Source organism: Schistocerca cancellata, chromosome 9, assembly GCF_023864275.1.
Source record: "Schistocerca cancellata isolate TAMUIC-IGC-003103 chromosome 9, iqSchCanc2.1, whole genome shotgun sequence".
NCBI lineage: Eukaryota > Metazoa > Arthropoda > Insecta > Orthoptera > Acrididae > Schistocerca > Schistocerca cancellata.
The window spans coordinates 167,065,218-167,087,167 of record NC_064634.1 but is presented as its reverse complement, the minus strand read 5'-3'; the positions used below and the strand labels follow the sequence as shown (position 1 = coordinate 167,087,167).

At 37.7% G+C, this 21,950-nt stretch overlaps 1 protein-coding gene across 2 annotated transcripts in view; it reads right to left on the bottom strand.

Moving 5' to 3' along the window:
* LOC126100886 (nuclear migration protein nudC) overlaps window positions 1-21,124 on the bottom strand; it is a 49,321-nt gene extending 28,197 nt beyond the window's left edge. Inside the window, exons 1-3 of one of the 2 annotated variants that reach the window (XM_049911555.1) lie at window positions 20,950-21,124; window positions 19,908-19,985; window positions 6,472-6,693 (exon numbers count right to left, since the gene is read on the bottom strand). In XM_049911555.1, coding sequence (XP_049767512.1) covers window positions 6,472-6,693; window positions 19,908-19,985; window positions 20,950-21,027 — 378 coding nt within the window. In that variant the 5' untranslated portion in view covers window positions 21,028-21,124. Of the gene's footprint in view, window positions 1-6,471; window positions 6,694-19,907; window positions 19,986-20,930 lie in introns of both variants that reach the window. The other variant, XM_049911554.1, reaches the window with a different exon arrangement.
* Window positions 21,125-21,950: the final 826 nt, after the last annotated feature.

The following is a 21,950-nucleotide window of genomic DNA, read 5'->3' as shown; positions in this document are numbered from 1 at the left end:
AGTTTATTTCTAGATGCAAGAAGGAGTCTCCTGACAGACATCACGCATCCAAAAATCAACTTATGATTCATTCAGAAATCAACTTAAAATGTGTTCAAAAACCAACTGGAAAGCATTTCAAAATCATATGAATAATAGACAAACGTGCGCTGGATGCTAGGCGCTTTGTGAAACAAGCTCTTTTTCTCAAGAATATGAATTTGGCACCCCCAATTCCCGGTAGCATCTAGCTGCTTGCTGCGACTGCTTGCACAGCCTCAACTGCGCATGCGCACGAGCCCGCTCATAACTCTAAAACAAATCTAATGTAAGCAGTTGTGACTTCATGCTCATCGGAGGCAGTTTGTTTTTATGAAGTATTGCATAGTCTTCCTAAAGCCTTTGACACATTTTGATATTGGCAGATTGCATGAGCACTGTGTGTCGTCGTATACAGCCCATTTCATTTGCGATTTAAGTTATTTTCGTTCTTCTCTCTCGATGTTTTATTGTTGAAGTATTATTCTGCAGTAGCGGGATACAGTAATATCCTTTGTTAGAGTATCGGTTCTTACCAGTCAAAATTACAAAAGCTCAGTATCAATGAATAAATCGATCTTCACGAGACAGTTAATATGTGATATACCGGGTAATCAAAAAGTCAGTATAAATTTGAAAACTGAATAAATCACAAAATAATGTAAATAGAGAGGTACAAATTGACACACATGCTTGGAATGACATGGAGTTTTATTAGAACCAAAAAAATACAAAAGTTCAAAAAATGTCCGACAGATGGCACTTCATCTGATCAGAATAGCAATAATTAGCATAACAAAGTAAGACAAAGCAAAGATGATGTTCTTTACAGGAAATGCTCAATATGACCACCATCATTCCTCAACAATAGCTGTAGTAGAGGATTAATGTTGTGAACAGGACTGTAAAGCATGTCCGGATTTATGGTGAGGCATGGGCGTCGGATGTTGTCTTTCAGCAATCCTAGAGATGTCGGTCGATCACGATACACTTGCGACTTCAGGTAACCCCAAAGCCAATAATCGCACGGACTGAGGTCTGGGGACCTGGGAGACCAAGCATGACGAAAGTGGCGGCTGAGCACACGATCATCATCAAACGAGGTGCGCAAGAGATCTTTCACGAGTCCAGGAATATGGGGTGGAGCGCCATCCTGCATACTCATCGTACGTTCCAGCAGGTGTTTATCAGCCAGGCTGGGGATGATGCGATTCTGTAACATATCGGCGTACCTCTCACCCAACACGGTAGCAGTTACAAAACCAGAATTACGCATTTCCTCTAAGAAAAAAGGCCCGATAACGGTAGATGTGGTAAATCCAACCCATACCGTGACTTTCTCATCGCGCAATGGAGTTTCCACGAGAGTTCTAGGACTTTCGGTAGCCCAAATTCTGCAGTTGTAGGCGCTGACAGACCCTCGGAGCGTGAAATGAGCTTTGTCAGTCCACAACACATTACTCAACCAATCGTCATCTTCCGCCATCTTTTCAAACGCCCACACCGCAAATGCCCTCCGCTTTACTAAATCGCCAGGTAACAGTTCATGATGCGGATGGATTTTGCATGGATAGCATCGGAGGGTACGCCTAAGTGCCAACCAAACAGTAGTGTATGGAATGCCGGTGCGACATGCGACTGCACGAGAGCTGACTTCCCCATGCATAGACGAACCCACTACAGTCTCCATTTCTTCCTGAACTGTCTCAGCAGCATTACACCTTGTGCTCGGTCGGCCACTACAGTCTAAACAACCCATGGCTTCGAACTTCAAAATCATTCTCGCCACAGCTGCATTTGTCAATGGACCTTTACGCGTTCGAATCCCCTTCCTATGGCGATAGGATAGTAACGCTCAACTAGCACATTCCCCATTCTGATAATACAGCTTCACTAAAATCGCCTTTTCATGATTCTCTCTTCATTACAGCTCCTTTTATACACGATTGTCATGCGCAGTCACATGTTTTGCTGTCCACCGCCATCTGTCGGACATTTTGTGAACTTTTTTTTTTAATTTGTTCTAATAAAACCCCATGTCATTCCAAGCATGTGTGTCAATTTTTACCTCTCCAACTACTTTGTTCTGTGGTTTATTAAGTTTTCAAATTTATACTGACTTTTTGATCACCCAGTACAAATGAAAAACAATATGCACACCTTATGCCTATACAGTGTTCCTGGAAGGAATGTTACAGTCTTTACACATGATGTAGTGTGCAACAGGGGAACAAAAAAGGTCCCTATAAACTCTGGTTGTAAACCTTATATCTTAGGAGTTACGGTTTACATCACTACTGTCAATGACCCCCATGTCTCTGTGCTACACTTCACAACTTGTGCTCAATGTGACAATCATCTGTTGCAACTCAGCCTTCCACCCTATGTCTCATGGAATCTGGCATTCATTGGAACATCCTTGGTTGTTGCTGGATGGTGTTGCAGGTATTGAAGCATATACACACCACTTATGGGGATCACATACAACAAGGTCTTTACAAGTCCCCAAAGCAAAAAATCTGCAGAGTTAAAGTCAGAAGAATGGGCAGGCCATGGTACTGGCCATCCCCAACCAACCCATCACTCCTGAAAGACTCATGCTAGGTGATGCCTCATGCAAGGTTGACAAGGGGCCTATGCCACATCATGCATGTACATTCGCAGTCTTCATGCAATGGCAAAACAGTTAGATGGTTCTGAGGGAAATGATGATACTTAGAACCATTAAATTTGTTATGTAGAACCTAGGGACCTAAAAAGCTGTCCCTGTGATGCCTGAATGCTTGGACTCGTTGCATATGGTAGGGATAGAGTGATTGTTCATGGAAGACCATCCAGACAACAGACTTAGCAATACCTTCTGCTGTAGCTATCCTCCAGACACTTGTTCCAGAGTTGTCCATCCTATGTTCTAATACTCAGTGCAAGTTGTTTGAGGTCTGCCATGATCCCATGTTCATGGTGCAAAGTCAATGGAAAAGGGTACTAAACATCTTTACAGATGGTGTATGGCATTGTGGATATTTGGTGGCAGAGGTTAAAAGACCGTTGGCTCCTTCCATCTGCTTCTTCATGGCAGAAGACCGTACCTCCCATCTCTTGTGTTGAATAGTAGGCCTCCATCGAGAGCTGTACAACCAGTGACAGACACGGAAATAAATTACAGTAATGTACTGCTGTGTCACAACAAACAGTGTGCTGTATGAACACTATGGGTACACTAGATAAAAGTAACATACTTGACGAATACATTACATACCGTAGTATGCTGCTGAATACTGTAAGTGTTCCTTGGTTGGGTGCATGGTTGATACCATTGCAAACACATTGTGCTGCATATACGTCTAGTACGTATGCTGTTTCCTCATTTGTCTTGTGCCTAAAGTGCTTGGTGTGCAAGATAGGTTCCTCGTCCACATGCAGGACATAACTCCGAAGATTTGAGATTTATGTTCAGTGTTTATAGGACCTTTTTCCTTCCCTTAATGCATACTACATCCTCTGTAAATATTGCTTCCAGACATCCAATAGTGTAGCTCAAGTAAGGGCAAGTACATTCGCCGCTAGACCCCTAGTGCTTATCGTCAACACCATTCAGAACACTTCATGTCCACTGTTCTGTTTCAGATTCCAGCCAAACACAGTGACTCTGAAGTTGTGACACTATAATGGCCTGGTCAAGTGGCGCTGTATAGTATGTGTGTGCAAATGATTAAACTATCAACAAAAGTACTTATATTTAAACAGATTATGCAATATGAGAGATGATCACAAATGTTTTGACTGATTTTTATTCTATCCATTAACTTGTACTACAGTAGCCTTAATTTAATTTCATATTCCTTGCTACAAAAGCAAGGTGATTCCATGATAATATTACAAACTTTCAAGGATGAATTAGTGTAAATGTATCAATTTAAGGTAACTGACCCTAGTCCGGAAACAAGGAAGTCAAAAGTTTTACGCAAAAATCATTCAGATACCTCTGACAGTGAAATACTTGAACCGCTGCTGCTGTTACAAAGATCGCAGGGTAGGCAACTTTCAGGGTAGACCAAAACAAGATAAAAATGTATAGTAAACATGTGTTCTCACATGAATACCTTAAGACCTATGAACTCTTGTTCATCTTTGCTACAGTGAAACAAGCCTCTTCTACAGAAGAGGTGCTCATAGCTCTTAAGGTAAGCACTTTAGTGATCATAATTGCTGGACTTTTTTCTTGCTTTGACCCATACTACCTCCACCAAAAATACAGAAACCAAAGAACTTGCAGTGGAAGAGATGTGTTTCACAGTATCAAAGATGAACAAGTGTTCATAGTTCTTAAGATTTGCATTTTAGAACTCATGTTTACTACACTTTTTTCATATTCTGATCCATACTACCACCTCTGTAAGTTGCCTACCCTACAATCTTCGCTAAAACAGTACCAGTAGATGTATTCCACAATCAGAAGTATCAGAACAATTTTTGCTTGGAAGTTTCGACTCTGTCCTTTCTGCTGCACAATACCTTACCTCACATTGATACATTTACCCTTCTCCATCATCCCTGAAAGTTTGTAACATTACAGAATGACCATCTGTGTATCACATTTGAAGATGACCATCTCTATAACATGCATTCAAGAATCCATGTTACTTCCATTTGAAATTTATAACATAACTGATCAGTATGGGTCATGCACACTGGGGAGTTTGCAGTACTGGAAGACGGACAATGAAAGATTCACTTTCACACAACCTTTAACCCACAGTACTTACCCGCTACGCCCCTGAGATCAGTGACGAAATTTATCAACATCAATTAAAATTAGCATATCTTAAAATACTACTGTCTCTCTAAGTATTTTTGTTTATTACTGAGCAGGGAAATTACACTCTCAAGAAGTTCTTAACATCAGTTCATGTTTTTGGATTTGGCTGTGCATTATTACATGTACAAAAATATTTTTAAAAAATACGGCTGCGAGCTGCACAAACACTTGATTTGTGCCACATGCAAACTGAGGGCCAAAGTTTAATGATCAGAGATGCAGAGTTTCTATCTAATGTCACATCTTACAAGGGCTTTACTAAAGCAGGTTTTGCTTGAACATGAAACTGCACTTAATGTTGTTATAATTCTTTTTGCAGAGTATTGTGCTCAGTGGACAATGAATTTAAACTTATGAGGTTGTGTGTGGTACATTGCAAATTCAATACTATTCTATGTATTTGGAACTATCACAAAAAGTTAATGACAAAGAACCAGACATAAGTGAGCGTATACATCTCAACTCTGCAAAGTGTATGGAGAAATTTGATAGCTCATGTGCAGACTCAAATACTGATTAGCATAAAGAGTTTGTTGACTTGACGTGCTAATAGAAACAATGCTGATTCAAATAGATCACTACAGCAACAGTGAGACCTCACACAGTGCAGAAAGCGATAACAATAGGTTCTTTCCATTTCATTCTTTTCTGTCTTGTAAAATTTATTCCAGCTAAAAGATGCACATACCAGTTCAAATTTTTACTTACCGTTACAAATTTCATTACTCATTTATTGACAACTGCTAGTATACATCCAATTTCCATTTTCCTGCTTCTTGAAAGCCTGACTGCTGTTCTTCACAAGTAATATCCACTAACAAGACAAAGCTACACCGGCACACAAGCAGTATGTCGCCACTCTTCGCTGATGGAATACGCACTTAATCTGCATTACGACAGTGGCAGTGCACTGGTATAACTTCTCTGTTCAACCACAGCTACTAATGCAAATACAAACTCTTAACCAAAAAATGTGAGAATTATACATTAGTAAAGATATGTGACATAACCAGCAAATTTTCAGGCTTTAAATTTGCAATTTTTCTGCATCAACAGCTACAACAGCAAGCTTCATCATATGGTCTTGCATTGGCATTATTCTGCAGAAACGACTAACCAGAAAACAATGAAAATCTGCCGGTAAATAGAGAAGAGTTGTAGCTATAAACTATACACAATGTTTTTGAGGAAACTGCAGTCTGGCCTTTGTGACTCTTCAAAAACACCTCTACGCAAAATAACACTGGGACAAGCTATAACACAACTTTTAATATTCACATGTGAAATAAAAGTAGACAGTGAGGTGCTATGCATCAACATTATCATGCGAGAGGAGCCTGAAGCTAGGAGTCAATCATTAGGAAACAGATGATAGAATTTTTAATCACATTTACAGTCCAATTCTTGTCCACTGGTGAGCACAGAAGCTTAAACTCCAACTCTCTTTTATAAAAGAAGTTCTAAATGCTGGCACGACCAGCAATATCTTTACATTTCTATAAAAGTTGAAGGCTGTAGTGACGAAACGAGATTATGCAAACAAATACAGCACATGAAACTAAAATAAATAAAAAATGCTTTCATAATGAAACTGCACAATTAATCTATCAAACTGTCTCAATGCATATACTAACCTGATCGATTTCATCCTGCAATTTCTTGGCCTCTTCTTCAGTAAGTTCAGTAATGGACGCTGCTTCTTCAGCCTGTTGTTGCTTCTGTAGTTCCTGTTCCTTCTTTCTCTGTGCTTCTGCTTTTTCACGGCGTCGTTTCTCACTGGCTTCTCGTTCCTCAGCTTTCTGTGCTTCCATGTCTAATGCCACCTTTTCATATTTCTTGAACTTTTCCATTACCAACTACACAAAAAATGAAGTCACCCTTCAAGTTAATGTATCATGTGCTTCAAAATACTTCTTTTCAATGCATTTAAATGGAAAATACAGGATACAATATAAGTAATGGACGGAATAACTCACCACATAGCTGACACTGTGTGGTTAATAAACAGATAAACAAGACTAAAAACCAACATTGCTCACCCAGCCTGTGTTTACAACACATCCCAAAATATCTTATTTTGTGACTTAGCGTATGGTTTCCTGGAGATAGCAAGTGTTTCCTGATTTACATTTATCCTTTAAATTCACAATGAAGTAAGAATTATGTTTATTGATAGTCTTTCTCAAGCAGGGCTTTATCACAAACTTGAAGTGACTATTACTCTATTTATCCTTTCTCACAGAGTCAAAATGTGTTTCCAATCCCTCTTTTCTCAAGTACCTAGCTTAGGTATTTCTTTTCTAACACACAACTCAATCATTTACTAACACACACAGACAAGGTGCAGTCAACCAACAAAATTCAAAATTTGTTCCTAAGAGCTCTGCACCCTATAAAATCTTATAAAACGTCAAATAATTCACAGTTATACTTACAAGGACTATCTGAATTATCATCTCCACTTTTACTTAAAAAAATGTAGCAGTATAGAAACAAGTCACCACTGACACACACAGTTGGTCAATGAGCCCAGAGCTACAGCAGTTGGAAGATCACACTACTGTTCATTTGCCTACAATAGCTCTTTAAAAGTGTTATGCAACTCAAGTGTTCTGACATATATGCAATTTGTTCTTTAATACAGTTTTTAAAGGTACAAAATTACAAAATTGTTGCCAATCACATTGAAATGTAAGGAACCTCAAGTTACAGAGGACTACTACATAAAAATTACACGACTTACAAAAAAAACTTGTAAGTGGATATAGGTATACAGGCCACGGTGTTATTGTTGTACTAAGCTCAGAACATGCAGACAAAGGTCACAAAACTTGAAGCCTGCAGGTTGCACACAGCCCTTTAAGTTTATTTCTGCAGACTCCATCACCTATTATGCTATGTAAATACTGTCACCTTGAGCGCAGGTGCCAAAACCCAACTAGAAGTGAACATTTTGAGAAGTAACTACCATTTGACAGACCCTAACGAGTGCACTGCTGCGCATTCATGAATCAACAATAGATCAATCCTGATCAAAGTTTTTGTCAGTAGTCTATCATCATCATCATCATCATCATCATCATCATCATCTTGTCGCTCAACACGTATCGGTACAAGCTGGTAATATTCAAAGACTATGACATCATGATGTTTTCCACTGGTGCCAACAGCAGCGCCAAAACTGCTGCATCCTGAAAAGTTTGGCACACAAAATTTAAGTTTCTGAAGTTTAATTTCAGCTGTGGGTATGCAGTAGAGGTGAGGTCGGGCAATAATATACGTTAATCAAGTAAGACACTGGGCAGTATTGTTGACCTTATATCAAAACATTCCAGGCAGACATGGTTGCTACCCTGGTCACGGCTGAAGCACCGACACACTGTGACCAAAAGCGAAGTAATACTTTGTACCTCAAGAGCACTTGCATGCTACCGACCGAGGAACTCACAACTGCAAATATAACACGGCCTAACAACCTGTGCTTAGCATAGAGTGAACTAAGAAAAGCTATCAGGCAAGTAGTATGGCGAACCCGCTCCCCTCCACCCCACCAGCAGAACTATGTCAAAAGTGTGGCTATAAGGGCATAAATAAGAGAACTACAGACTTTTTGAGTTTCAGAGAAACCGTGTCTATAGCTGGGTGAAGAAGACTGGATGGCTACCTGTCCGATTAACGCATTGAGTTCTGGCACAAGGTGCTCCATACGTGTGGTGTGGGGCCTGCAGGACTTGAAGGAAACTTAACTGAAATGGGTAGCTGGTGCCCAGACAGCCTCCACCCTCTGAGGGTCTTCCAACTGATGGACTGTAAACCCTGGGGAGTGATGGGGACATTCCTGCTCGGCACTGGGACATCTTGTGTCGGCTACTGCACCAAAGAGCACGACATGGGGCAATGAATACACACAAAGGTGCCTAATCAACACAACTTCAGACGGCCTGGGCGGATTGTGCCCATCTTTCAAGGCTGGCGACCCACATGGCACCTCAACAGCTGGCACCGTGACTTAGGACAACAGACCTCACCAGCGCTATCGAGGTATCAGTACATCCAACTGTTGGCTACATAAACACCTGTAAATACTAACTAATGTTTAACTGCATGTTGCAACATGAATCTGCCCTCTCCCTCACCATTTCTTTTGCCCATCATGACATGTAGCTGCCCAGAATAGGATTGGTCCTTGCAAAACAGCTGTGTTGCAGCTGCTCAATGAATGGGTGTCCAGTGTTAATAAAACAATTGATGAAGCTTTTCCTGGTCCATTAGTCATTTTTATTACCACAAAAATGTAACACATTTGAACACGAACTTCTTTATAATACGCCTCCACGAAGCTTGTTGCACCTATGTACCATTTCTGCTATAGCTGCTAATGGTGCATGGTGCCCGAGTTTGTAGCAATGTAGAAGAAAGAGAAACATTTTCCCCACCCTTCTCATCCCTCTTCATGCAACAGCTGCATTGACAGATTTTAGTCTTGTACAGATAAATTTGTTTAGTGGATGAAAATAAGTTCTATTTTCCTTTTGGAAAAGAGTTATAAATTTGTGTAATTATTCTGTGTCTGGTATGTTTATATACATAAAAATATTATTTATTACTAAAATGTTTTATTGTTTTAATGACTTTAACATAGATTCATTTATTTCAATGTTTTGTATTCAGCATTTCAACTGAAACCAAGTGGTAGAAAACATTAAAGAAGAATTGCAGGCAAATATAAAAACTTTTTTTTAAAGTGGGAATTTGAGTTCTTTTGCTGTGAAGTAAATAATAAAATAACTGGCTTGATATGCAATCCTGCTATTAGTGTACCAAAATTATGCTATTAGTGTTCCAAAATTGTGTACTATTAGTCATCATTATAACAACACAGGTCAACACACAACAATTACGAAGGATTAATGAGACAAGAAATATTTGAAGAGCTTGAGTTGGGACTGAAGAATCGTGTTTTAACCAAGAACACAAGACAGTGAAGTAGCAATGCACATAAGTTACAGCTTGTTCGAGTTGATAACTAAATACTCTAAACCTTTTACTGAAGGTGATCATCTGAGAGAATGCATAATAAAGACTGCAGAAACTGTTTGTCCAGGAAGTGTGAAGGCTCTTCGTCAAGCAATCACTTTGTCTTGGAACACAGTTACAAAAAGAGTTACTGATTTGGTTGACACAAAGTACTCAGATCCAATTTAAAAAAATCTTCGTTTCAAAACTTTTACCATTGCCTGTATGAGCTACTGACATTTGAGGTGTATGTCATTTGGTTATGCTTCTTCATGCTTGTAACAGATTTAATAATTCTGAAGATTTGTTCTAATAAGTTTCGATGCAAAACACATGTACAGGATGCTACAGTGGAACTGCTTTATTGACTACAAAAAAATCATGGTTTTGTTTCATTACTGTCAAAAAAGGAAGCAAAATTCACAAGTCAAAGAGTCATCAGCATTGGACTAGAAATCAGGAAGTATTGTGCATAAAAGCAACGTATACTTGAGTTTCGAATCAGCAACAGATATTTCACTCCGATCATTTGCATATGCCACATTACAATGCAGTATGTTGGCTATTCTGAAACAATTCTCAGACTTAAAAGAGGGAACATGTCAGTTCTTAACAACTTAAAATAAAGATATAATACAGTTTTTTTAGAGAAAATATGGTTGCAATTTTTACCCTTTGTGGTTGAAAACACTTACACAACTAAAATCTGAAACGTTAAGGAAAAGATCAGATCATCGTGGACAATGTTTTATGGGGAAAACAGTTGAAAAATAAAGATTTAATATAATTCCCAACATGGAGAAAAAAGAAAAGAAAACTTGTTAATGTGAAACAACATCAAACAAAAATATATGCAGAAAAAATCTTGAGCCTCAGAAATGAGTTTCAATCAAGATTTGCCGATTTTAAATCATTGGAAAAAAGTTTTACATGTTCTTTTTCATTTGTATAATAGATATGGAATTAGTACCCAATCAAATAAGATTGAGACCCTGTGTGATCCACATCTGAAGATTGATTTAATGACATTGCATGCCTATATTCCATACATATTTGTCTGCCCAAGCAACCATAAGTGGAATGACCATGTAAAATAAATGGGAAAATCTGATGCCAGATTCATAGGAACTATAACTCATCAATGAAGGAAATGGCTTAGAAGGCTATTCTGCAGCCGATTATTGAGTACTGTTCATCAATATGGGATCCTTACCAGGTAGGACTGATAAGAGGACAGAAAGAAGATCCAACGAAGATGGCATGTTTCGTCAATGGATCGTTTAGTCGCCATGAGAGCATTACTGAGATTCTCAATGAACTCCACTGTCAACCATTACAAGAGGCATTGTGCATCACGGAGAGATTTACTACTAAAATTTCGAGAAAGAACTTTCTGGGAAAAGTCAGACAACATTACTTTCAGCCACATACATCTCGCATGATGACCACAATTTGAGAAATTAAAGCCAATAAAGAGCCTTACTGACTATCATTCTTTCCATGTGCTGTTCATGGGGGGGAGGGGTCAGTTAGTGGTACTAGAAGTAACCTCCACCCCACCCACCCTTAAGATGGCTTGCGGAGTTATAAGGGGAGGAAATTTTTGAAAATTTGCATTTGAATTATTTCCTTGTTTGGAAGTACTTATCAATCTAGACAGCTATTGTCAATCATTAAAGGAAAAAAATCTCCTGCCAGATCTAAAATTTCAGGCATTAACCTTCGGGCAGTTTTTAAAGTACTTACTGAGAATAAGTTCTCTTAAAATAGGGAAGAGAGTAGCCGGGAAGAAAGTGTCGGGAAGAAAACATTAGGCCTAATCTTATAATTGTATCTGCACTTTGTATTATGGCCAGCCTAAATTTGAACCTTGTTTGTCTCCCCGATGTCCACTTTTGAATTTGACGCTCTTGATGTAGAGAAATCATCCACTCAGTATTGTCATATCCAATTAGTCTGCACCTGCAGATAAACAACACACTGAACAGATTTATAAAGATAGTTGCTGTGGCACGTTCCCAGAAAATTCATGACAAGGACTTGGAACTGCACACACTTATTGACATTTGCCAGCTTACGAATGGTGTCAGTACTGAACAGCTATAATACAGCATACAAAACTTGGAGAGATGCTTTATCCATTGATGTGTATTTTCTGTATATTTTGTAGTTTTCCTACAGTTGTCTCCTGGAACTTTGGTGTTATTTGTGAATATACCAGTATGGACTGAATGTGATGAGAATTGGTGTCATATTTAAGAATGGAAGAATGAACTTTCAAGATGATGATATTGTTAAAGTGGATCTCTATTTGTAGTTAGCAACAAAAACTGACGAAATGCAACAAAAACTGACGAAACCATACGTGAAACTTTTATCTCTAAAATCTCAACAGTCTGACAACTTTTCACACACCTGTGAAAGCATTTTGCATCATGTTACACCTAAGAACTTAGCATGCCATAAGTTATGCACGCCTGGAATTCCAAAACTCCATGCTCAGAATTCAAATCCCATTATCTCAGACTGGGGGACCACCCATGTGGTAGAATGTTACGTACAAGGAATCTGTCAACAAACTGGGAGGTACATTAATTAAATTTTTTAAATCAGAATGGTGGTTAGATAGAAAATGTAATGCAAAAGCATAGATTCAAGATTTTTAAAACACCTTTCTTAACTATTCCAGTATTTTGTTTATAACTGAACAGAGGTTATGAATACAGAGGATACTATGAATGCTCACAAATGACTTGACACATTACAATATGTATCATCATTACCTAAGTGAACTCCTGGTGTCATCTAGGAAATGCAAATTGTTAAACACATAGTACCATACAATTAAAGTAAACAACTTCGCAATAAAGAGTGACACTGTAGGGTAAATACTGGCAGATTCATAAGGTGCACTAAGAAGCTTGAGACAAATATGCAAGAGGCCTGACAGTAAACAATAGAGTAACCAGATGAAGGAGCTGAATCATGTAATTTAAGCAACAGATAAAAAGCTGGATTCAATGTTAACATAAGGCATTTGAGTTTGATGCCCTAGCAACCTCACAGTCATTACAAACAGAATACCATCTCAGTGGAGCAAAAAGAATCAGCAGCAGTCATTTAGAAGGTCGTATTTATGGACACAAATAATTTGGGGAAGTGCAAAAAAACCAATGTCAGGAAGGCTAGAGGGATAACTGAAACCTGATCGTCCAAAATATGAGTTCAGCACTTTACACACACAGTTACCTTACATACTACAAGCTATGGTTTAGATATGTGAGATAATCAACGAACTAGTTATAATATCAATCTACAAATTGGTTTAAACAATAGCACTTTACTAGACAAGATCCTACTGAATGTGGTATGCCCTCATGTTAACTTGAGCTAACTTACTCAGTTAGTTGTAGGGGGATTTACCAGTCATCACAGGCTCTGAACTGTGGTGCAGACAACTACAAGAATACACTGTTTCAGTGGGAACTTTTATGGAATTTTTGGTCAGAAAAAAAGTAAAATTCATGGTTTGGATGATTTAGGAAAACCACAGAAAACCTAAATCAGGATGGCTAAAAGGGGGACTTGAGTCAAGCATCTTATCACTGCACTACTTCACTAAGTGAGATAACTATGTCAGCGAAGCAAGTCTTGCAAATGATTTGGGCAAGGGCCTATATCAAGGGCAGAGTCATTACGTACAATATGTTACTGTCAGGTCATTGGAAGTGTCTGATTCCATCCACTTGCTTTAACTCGTGGCTTAATGGTAGTGTGACATCACTACGGTGTGGTGTTTTTGCATTAGTTCGAGTTTGTAGAGGTCATGGTTTTATATTTGGTAGTGCACAATAGTGGTGGACGTTGATGTGTGGAGTTGTTTAACATGCAGCACTGGATTCATTCGAGTATTATTTATCACTGTGGTAACGAGTGTTTATTTGAGTCTGGATTTGAAAATGTATGCTTTGATTTCAGTGAGTTGTTATGTTTTCATGTTTTTGCATTTTTATTAGGTTTGATGAGTTTAGTGTTTGCTGCATGGATATGACTGATAAGTTTACTAGCTTATCATTATGTGCTGCTTTGGTTGAAGATCTGCTGTCAATAATAAAATTTCTACAGTTAGATTAATAGCAGAATATGTTAGGTGATAGGCCTGTGGGCAGTGCATGAAGTTGACGAGACTACTGGTGTCCCTAACCATAGACCTATACATATGGTGTAGTCTCCATGACATTATTTAGTGTTTGGTATAGCGTGGTACATGGTAGGCCATAAGGCAGATTGCTTTGCTCATATATATATATTTGCTAACCATAGTATTCAGTTGATTAATATAGTGATAGCTTCATTAATACATACAAAAAAGTTCCCAGAACTTCTGAAGATAGACGCTGACTGTGGATATTGTGTCACAGACTCAGTCTGTTTGACTGTTCAGACATGTCACTAAACCCACCCAAAGATGTAAATAACCAAACATGAGATGCACTTCTTAGATGGAGGGAGTCAGACAGCCGATTAGTTCCAGTCATTCCACCAGCAAGGAGGTACACGGATCATGTTGTCTGTAGTTCAACCATGCCTAGACAGTCAATAGCGCGGTTCGATTGCATCCGCATTGTTACTTTGTGCCAAGAAGGGCTCTCAACAAAGGGTCAATCCATTACAAATCACCCAGGCGATGTTGCTCAACACTTTTGATTTTCTTGATTTCATGACTTCCCTATAGACAGACAATTACAAAACACTGTTTTAAACATTTTTATAAGTCCTAGTTTTTCTGGCAGCTGTTTTTACAATGGCGGTTGGGCAAATTTTAGTGGAAATCGACATTTGCGGAAAGTTTATTTGCCAAGTTATTTTAAAAGATATCAGAATAATTCAAAAACCAGTGTGCTCAGCATGAAATGAACTTCAGGCATAACTTTTTTTAATTTTTTCTATCATGCAAGAGAGTCACTCAAACTCTTTCTGTAAGGACTCGGAAAAAATTTATCAACCTTCACTTTTTAAGGCCTTCAATTTTCATGAAGGAAGATGTTATCTCTGTGTTGTGTACTTACTACCTGCAGTAAAAGTTGCAGTCCTGAGAATGCACTCCTGTTTTTCTAGAGCTTTTCAAAAATGGCCAAAACCCTAATAACATCAATTTTCGCAGGTCAATATCTAAATAGGGGCTGAATGAAAACAAGTGAAAATTTTACAGAATGTTCTTTATTCTCATGGGAATATCTCACAAAAAAATTCTGACAGACTCAACTACATTGAGAATAATAGAGCAGCAAATTTCAGTAAAAACGCTACCCCTCTACATGCTCGTGCAGTGCCGAGTTAACAAACAAGGGCTTGAAATTACAGTTGACATTGGTCAAATGATGTTTAAATCATTACATACAATAAATGATCAAATATTTCTACTTTTAAATAACAATGGGCAGAGATAACAATTGGTAAGAGTTCTAATTCTTAAAATTAACAGTACATTTGTTGTACTACAATTGCGTACAGTATACACACAATAATCTTTCTCCATGTATGCAGATTTAAAACTTCATGTTGTAACTACTTGCCAGCTGCAATTTTCATTAGGGAGTCAAACAAACACGATATTTCATTGCACAGTTTATCAGTTATGTTGTGTGTTCTACCAGACACTTTGTGAATTCTATTGGAGTTACTTTTCATATTACTTTCTTTGCAGGACCAAAGACAATAAACAAGTGAATAAGAGTTTTGTTAGTGTAGATCTGAAGTCTTCCATCTTCAACTGTTTTCAAGAATAGTAGATTTTTAAAGTATTGAAATGAGTTGTTTTGTGAGTGAACTAATAAGTGAACAGTGCCATAAACAACACTACAAGAAGAAAGTGCATCAAGAATTAATATGAGTGAGTGACTTGCCAGCTGAAGAACAATGTTTGTTAAAATTAAGAATTTCGAAAGAAACTTCTAATATTTGTTATTATCACAAAGATAAATATTTAGACAAATACAACCACATTTTTGGTAAAAAGTGTTGTGACCCATTTGGTACTCACAAAAAGCTAGTTAAAAATGGTTTGCGTAAAATCCTAGTTGAACACCTAAACCAAAAAAAGTGGATATTAACCTAATTCCTGGACAAGCTCTATGCCCAACTTGCACATCAAGAATATTTGTAAATAAACCAGCTGAAAAAGTGGCAATTAGTGTTGAGAATGATCCTGAATTTCTTCCTGGGTCTTTTGAATTGGTTGAGGATGATCCTTTGCATCAAGTACAAAAACCAGCGACTATCAACTTAAAGAAAAACTGATAAAATTACAAGTGCTGTCAAGTGAAAATTGGAAGAATCTTTCCATAATGACTTAGATGCTCAGAATGGAAATAGTACAGAAAATGTACAAAGTGAGTATGATATACTTTTCACCAAAATGAAAGAAAAATTCAAAGTTTCCAGTAAAGATGACAAAATTAAGATAATTAGCCTCTTGCCAAGATCATGGTCAAAGAAAAAAATAATCGAGGAATTTGGTGCATCTGAATACATGGTGATGTTAACTAGGCAGCTAGTTATGGATCAAGGTATCTTACCACATCTTTCGAAAAGACAAGGTGCCAACAAAATAAGTGAAGCAGTTGTTAATAGTGTTAAAGAATTTTATGAGGATTATGACAATAGTCGCATGTGTCCTGGTAAAAAGGAATGGGTTTCAACTGTGGTTGACAATGTTAAGGTGCAGAAGCAGAAAAGGTTAATTCTTCTCTCGCTGAATGAGCTCTACAGCCTCTATAAACAAAAATACCCAGATAACAAAATTGGCCGCTCTATGTTTTGTGTTCTACGACCAAAGTGGCGTGTCTTTCGGGTTCATCAGGAACTCATACTGTATGTGTTTGCAAGCATCATCGAACACAAAGCTTATGATGGAAGGAGCAAAGCTTAATGCAAATTATACAGACCTGATAGCTTTATGATATTGATATTGATATTGATAATGAAAATTGTATGTATTCTTGACATATGTGCAGGATGTCCTGGACCAGATACCCTACTTGATATCTTAAAAAATGAACTTGACATCTTGCCTGTAGTTTTCAAACAATGGGTACAAACTGATAGAGTTCAGCTTATTACACAGGTAATGCCCAGTGAGGAATTTTTACAGTCTTGTCGATAAGCTGATGCTTTTAAAATCCCATCACTTTATCTCAAAAGCTCAAGCTCAATATTTTAAGGAAACAAAAGAAAACCTGAAAGAAACCCACTGTTTAGTGACTGGTGATTTTGTAGAAACTGTACATTTACAGTACAGGATGAAATTTAAAGTTTTCACTGGACTAATGCACAAGCGACACTGCATCCGTTTGTCATCTACTCTAAAAAAGAAGACAATGTGTGTTGCAAATCTATTTGTGTAATTAGTGACCACCTAGAACATAGTACCAAGACTGTGTATGCATTTCAACATAACACATTAGAGAAATTAAGAATATCATACGTAATGTTGAAAAGATAATCTACTTTAGTGATGGTGCAAGCAGCCAGTACAAGAATAAGAAAAACTTCATTAATACCTGCCAACACAAAAATGATTTTGGTTTACCAGCAGAGTGGAGTTTCTTTGCCTCATCACACGGAAAGAATTCTTGCTATGGGATAGGTGGAACAACAAAAAGAGAAGTTACACGAGCTTCCCTTCAAAGACCTTACACACAACAGATACTGACTCCACACGATTTGTTCAAATACTGTCAACAGAATATTACTAGAATTAGATACATATTTGTTTCTTCAACTGAAATTGAACAAATCAAAATAAAGCTGACAGAGATTTGATTGTTGTTTACCATTGAAAGGAACAAGAAGCTATCACAGATATGTTCCCATAAGTGACAATCAAATAAGATGTTTTGTTACTTCCAAAGGCTCCAACTTTGATGATCATCAAACTTCAATTCCAAAAATGACACTGCTTGGGTGTCAGCCAATAAAATAGTACGAAAGCTGACTCCACTAGAACTCACAACAGTGTCTGGTAGAACACACAACATAACTGATAAACTATGCAATGAAATATCGTGTTTGTTTAACTCCCTAACGAAAATTGCAGCTGGCAAGTAGTTACAACATGAAGTTTTAAATCTGTATACATGGAGAAACATTATTATGTGTATACTGTACGCAAGTGTAGTACAAAAAATGAACCGTTAATTTTAAGAATTAGAACTCTTACCAATTGTTATCTCTGCCCATTGTTATTTAAAAGTAGAAATATTTGATCATTTATTGTACGTAATGATTTAAACATCATTTGACCAATGTCAACTGTAATAATTTCAAGCCCTTGTTTGTTAACTTGGCACTGCACGAGCATGTAGAGGGGTAGCGTTTTTACTGAAATTTGCTGCCCTATTACTCTCAATGTAGTTGAGTCTCAGTCATAATTTTTTTTTTTTTTTTTTTTTTTTTGTGAGATATTCCCATGAGAATAAAGAACATTCTGTAAAATTTTCACTTGTTTTCATTCAGTCCCTTTTTAGATATTGACCTGCGAAAATTGACGTTAGAAGGGTTTTGGCCATTTTTGAAAAGCTCTAGAAAAAAACAGGAGTGCATTCTCAGGACTGCAACTTTTACTGCAGGTAGTTATGTAAGTACACAACACAGAGATAACATATTATTAGTGAGTCTCTCTTCCTTCATGAAAATTGAAGGCCTTAAAAAGTGAAGATTGATAAATTTTTTCAGAGTCTTTACAGAAAGAGTTTGAGTGACTCTCTTGCATGATAGAAAAATTAAAAAAAAATTATGCCTGAAGTTCATTTCATGCTGAGCACACTGGTTTTTGAATTATTCTGATATCTTTTAAAAGAACTTGGCAAATAAACTTTACGCAAACGTCGATTTCCACTAAAATTTGCCCAACCGCCATAGTAAAAATTGCTGCCAGAAAAAAAACTATGACTTATAAAAAATTTTAAAACAGTGTTTTGTGAATGCCTGCCTATAGGGAACTCATGATAAAAAACGAAGAAAATAAAAAATGCTGAGCAACAAATTTTATTCATATTGGGTGATTTTAAATGGATTGACCCCAAAGGAAGTGTTCAGGTGTCTCAGAGTTAACCTAAGCAATGTTGTTCGGACATGAAGGAGATACAAAGAGACAGGAACTGCCAATGACACACATCGCTCAGGCTGCCCAAGGCCTACTACTGCAGTGGATGACTGCTACCTATGGATTATGGCTAACAGGAACCCTGACAGCAATGCCACCATGTTGAATAACACTTTTCATGCAGCTACAGGACGTCGTGTTACTACTCAAACTGCGCGCAATAGGCTGCATGATGTGGAACTTCACTCCTGATGACGATGGTGAGGTCCATCTTTGCAACAATAACACGATGCAGTGCAGTAAAGATGGGACCAATAACATCCAAAATGGACCACTCAGGATTGGCATCACATTCTCTTCACCAATGAAAGTTGCCTATGCCTCCAACCAGACAATCATTGGAGATGTGTTTGGAGGCAACCTGGTCAGTCTGAATGCCTTAGCCACACTGTCCAGCGAGTGCAGCAAGGTGGAGATTCCTTGCTGTTTTGCGGTGGCATTATGTGGTGCCGATTTACACCACTGGTGGTCACGGAAGGCACTGAAACAGCTGTACAATATGCGAATGCCATCCTCCGACCAATAATGCAATCATATCGGCAGCATATTGGCGAGGCATTCGTCTTCATGAACAACAATTCACGCCCCCATTGCGTACATCTTGTGAATGACTTCGTTCAGGATAACGACATCATTCGACTAGAGTGGCCAGCATGTTCTCCAGACATGATCCATATTGGAAATGCCTGGGATAGATTGACAAAGGCTGTTTATGGACGACGTGACCCACCAACCATTCTGAGGGATCTACGCAGAATCGTTGAGGAGTGGAACAATCTGAACCAACAGTGCTTTGATGAACTTTTGGATAGTATGACATGGAGTTAACCATAGGCAAATTGTGTTATAATTTGTTTTACTACTCTATACTTTTAAATTAAGACTTACTTTTTCTCCTGCTCCTTTACCCCCACCAGTAAAGAAATCAGTTTTCCTTGCTAGGAAACTGAAGATGGTGTCCAGTAGCTGAAAGAAGTATGACGTATTAATCCTTTGGAACAGCAGTGCAGTGTTTGAATACAATTTACACTACAGCAAGATCACTCTTACCAATCCTAGAGGTAGGCCACTAGCACAATAACTGTTGAGCAGAGCATAACATTGTTTCTTTATGTCTATGGCCTTTCGGAGTCAGGAACTTGAAATATGAAATACTAAGGGTTTTCTGTTTTAAATATATATCAGCATTCATATCTGACCGAGCTAGATGTTTACATACTAAGCATAAATTTCTTAATCTGCAAAAGTTATCGCCTCACATTCCTGTACCTTATTATCAAAGGTTTGGGCAAATTTTTATTATCTAGTGTTTTTAGCTCAACCAATTTAGATAGGTCTACTCAGATTGTTAAATAATATGCAGAAGAGAAGAAAAAAATTACTATCACTAGGCCTATAATTCGGGCAAAATACCTGCTAAAGACATTTTGCAATTCCATCACCTAAGTGTCTCACGCATGACATTTTCTAATACTCCACACACACATTTATGTTGCTTATTTGATGTTCATGTAAACTGAACAACACCTGCCAACACTAAACACTACGTCTGAAAAGCAGACAACCATGGTGACAATAAGTATTTCCCACATGCTTACTGACAAGGAATCCAATAGTTTCCTGTTCTAATTTCAAATAGTGCGTTTGTAGTATTTTCGAAAATATTGAGAAGTATAGAAAAAACAATATTCCGGTAGAGTTGCACATGAAACTGTTAAAGATCCAGCCTTGACAACATATTCCTGAGCTGAACGATCGATGTTTCTAGAATCAACAACCGTAACATACTTAGTACCTTGCTAAATTGTTAAAGTACATAGAGTCACCAAAGCATTGAAATCTGGAATGCATACACTAGGAACTAAAAAGAATTAAAGCAAAATAATACAAATTCTGTGACATAATACACACACGTTGCATTTGACTGTACCTCTTGGACACCACCTTCATGTTGCTGTGCCATAGCAAGCAACATTCCATCAAATTTTTCTGGATCATTTGGTTGCATTTTTCACACACCAACAACAAAAATAAAATCCACAAACACCGGCAACTCTTAACCCACCAACTCGTTGCTACGCGCAGTAGAACTTCGAATTCAACAAAGATACTATACATTGAAATCAAACTCGATCTTCGACTGAAATCGAATATCGAAAAATCCGTAATTGAAAGTAGAATATCTTTCAGGCCAAAAGAATTGAGACATGGATTGAGCTGTTAAGCATACGCCACAGCACAGAGCAAATTTCCTTTCCACAGGCAATGAAATCTTGCACGTTTATTCCCTCACCATAATCTTGAGAAAGAATCCTCAGGCCGGAAAACGGAAACCCTGGATTATTAGAGGGATCAGAATTTCCTGTTGAACAAAAAGAAATTTATATGACTCCCTAAGGCTACCTAAGATCCCATCAAAAAGAAGGACTGTAATATTTTAAAACTCCAAAACTATGTACGTAACATCTAAAATTGATAACACAAATAACAAATCAAAAACCATCTGGTAAGTTACAAAAAGATAGAGTGGTAAAAAAGTAGAGTATATGATTGACATAGAATTAATTCAGGGTGGAAATATTGTAAAATGGAAATATTGTAAAAAAAATAGCTAACATCACCAATAAACATATTTTAACAGCTGTTGAAAAAATTGGCTGTGAAGGCTCAATGGGTGATGAAATAGCCCTTCTGCATAAAGCTAACAATGCCAGATGAAGATAGTCCCCATAACAATTAGTGAGAATAATAAGACAGAGAGATGAAGTCAAGAAACCCTTTCAACAAAGACACTTAAACACTGTCATGGCTGTATAAATGCAGACTTGTATCACATTTTTAATAAATCCCTAAAACAAGGCATTGTTTTACTTAGATTAAAATATGCTATGTGAAACCACTTTTCAAGAAAGGTTAAAAAACTGATGTAAC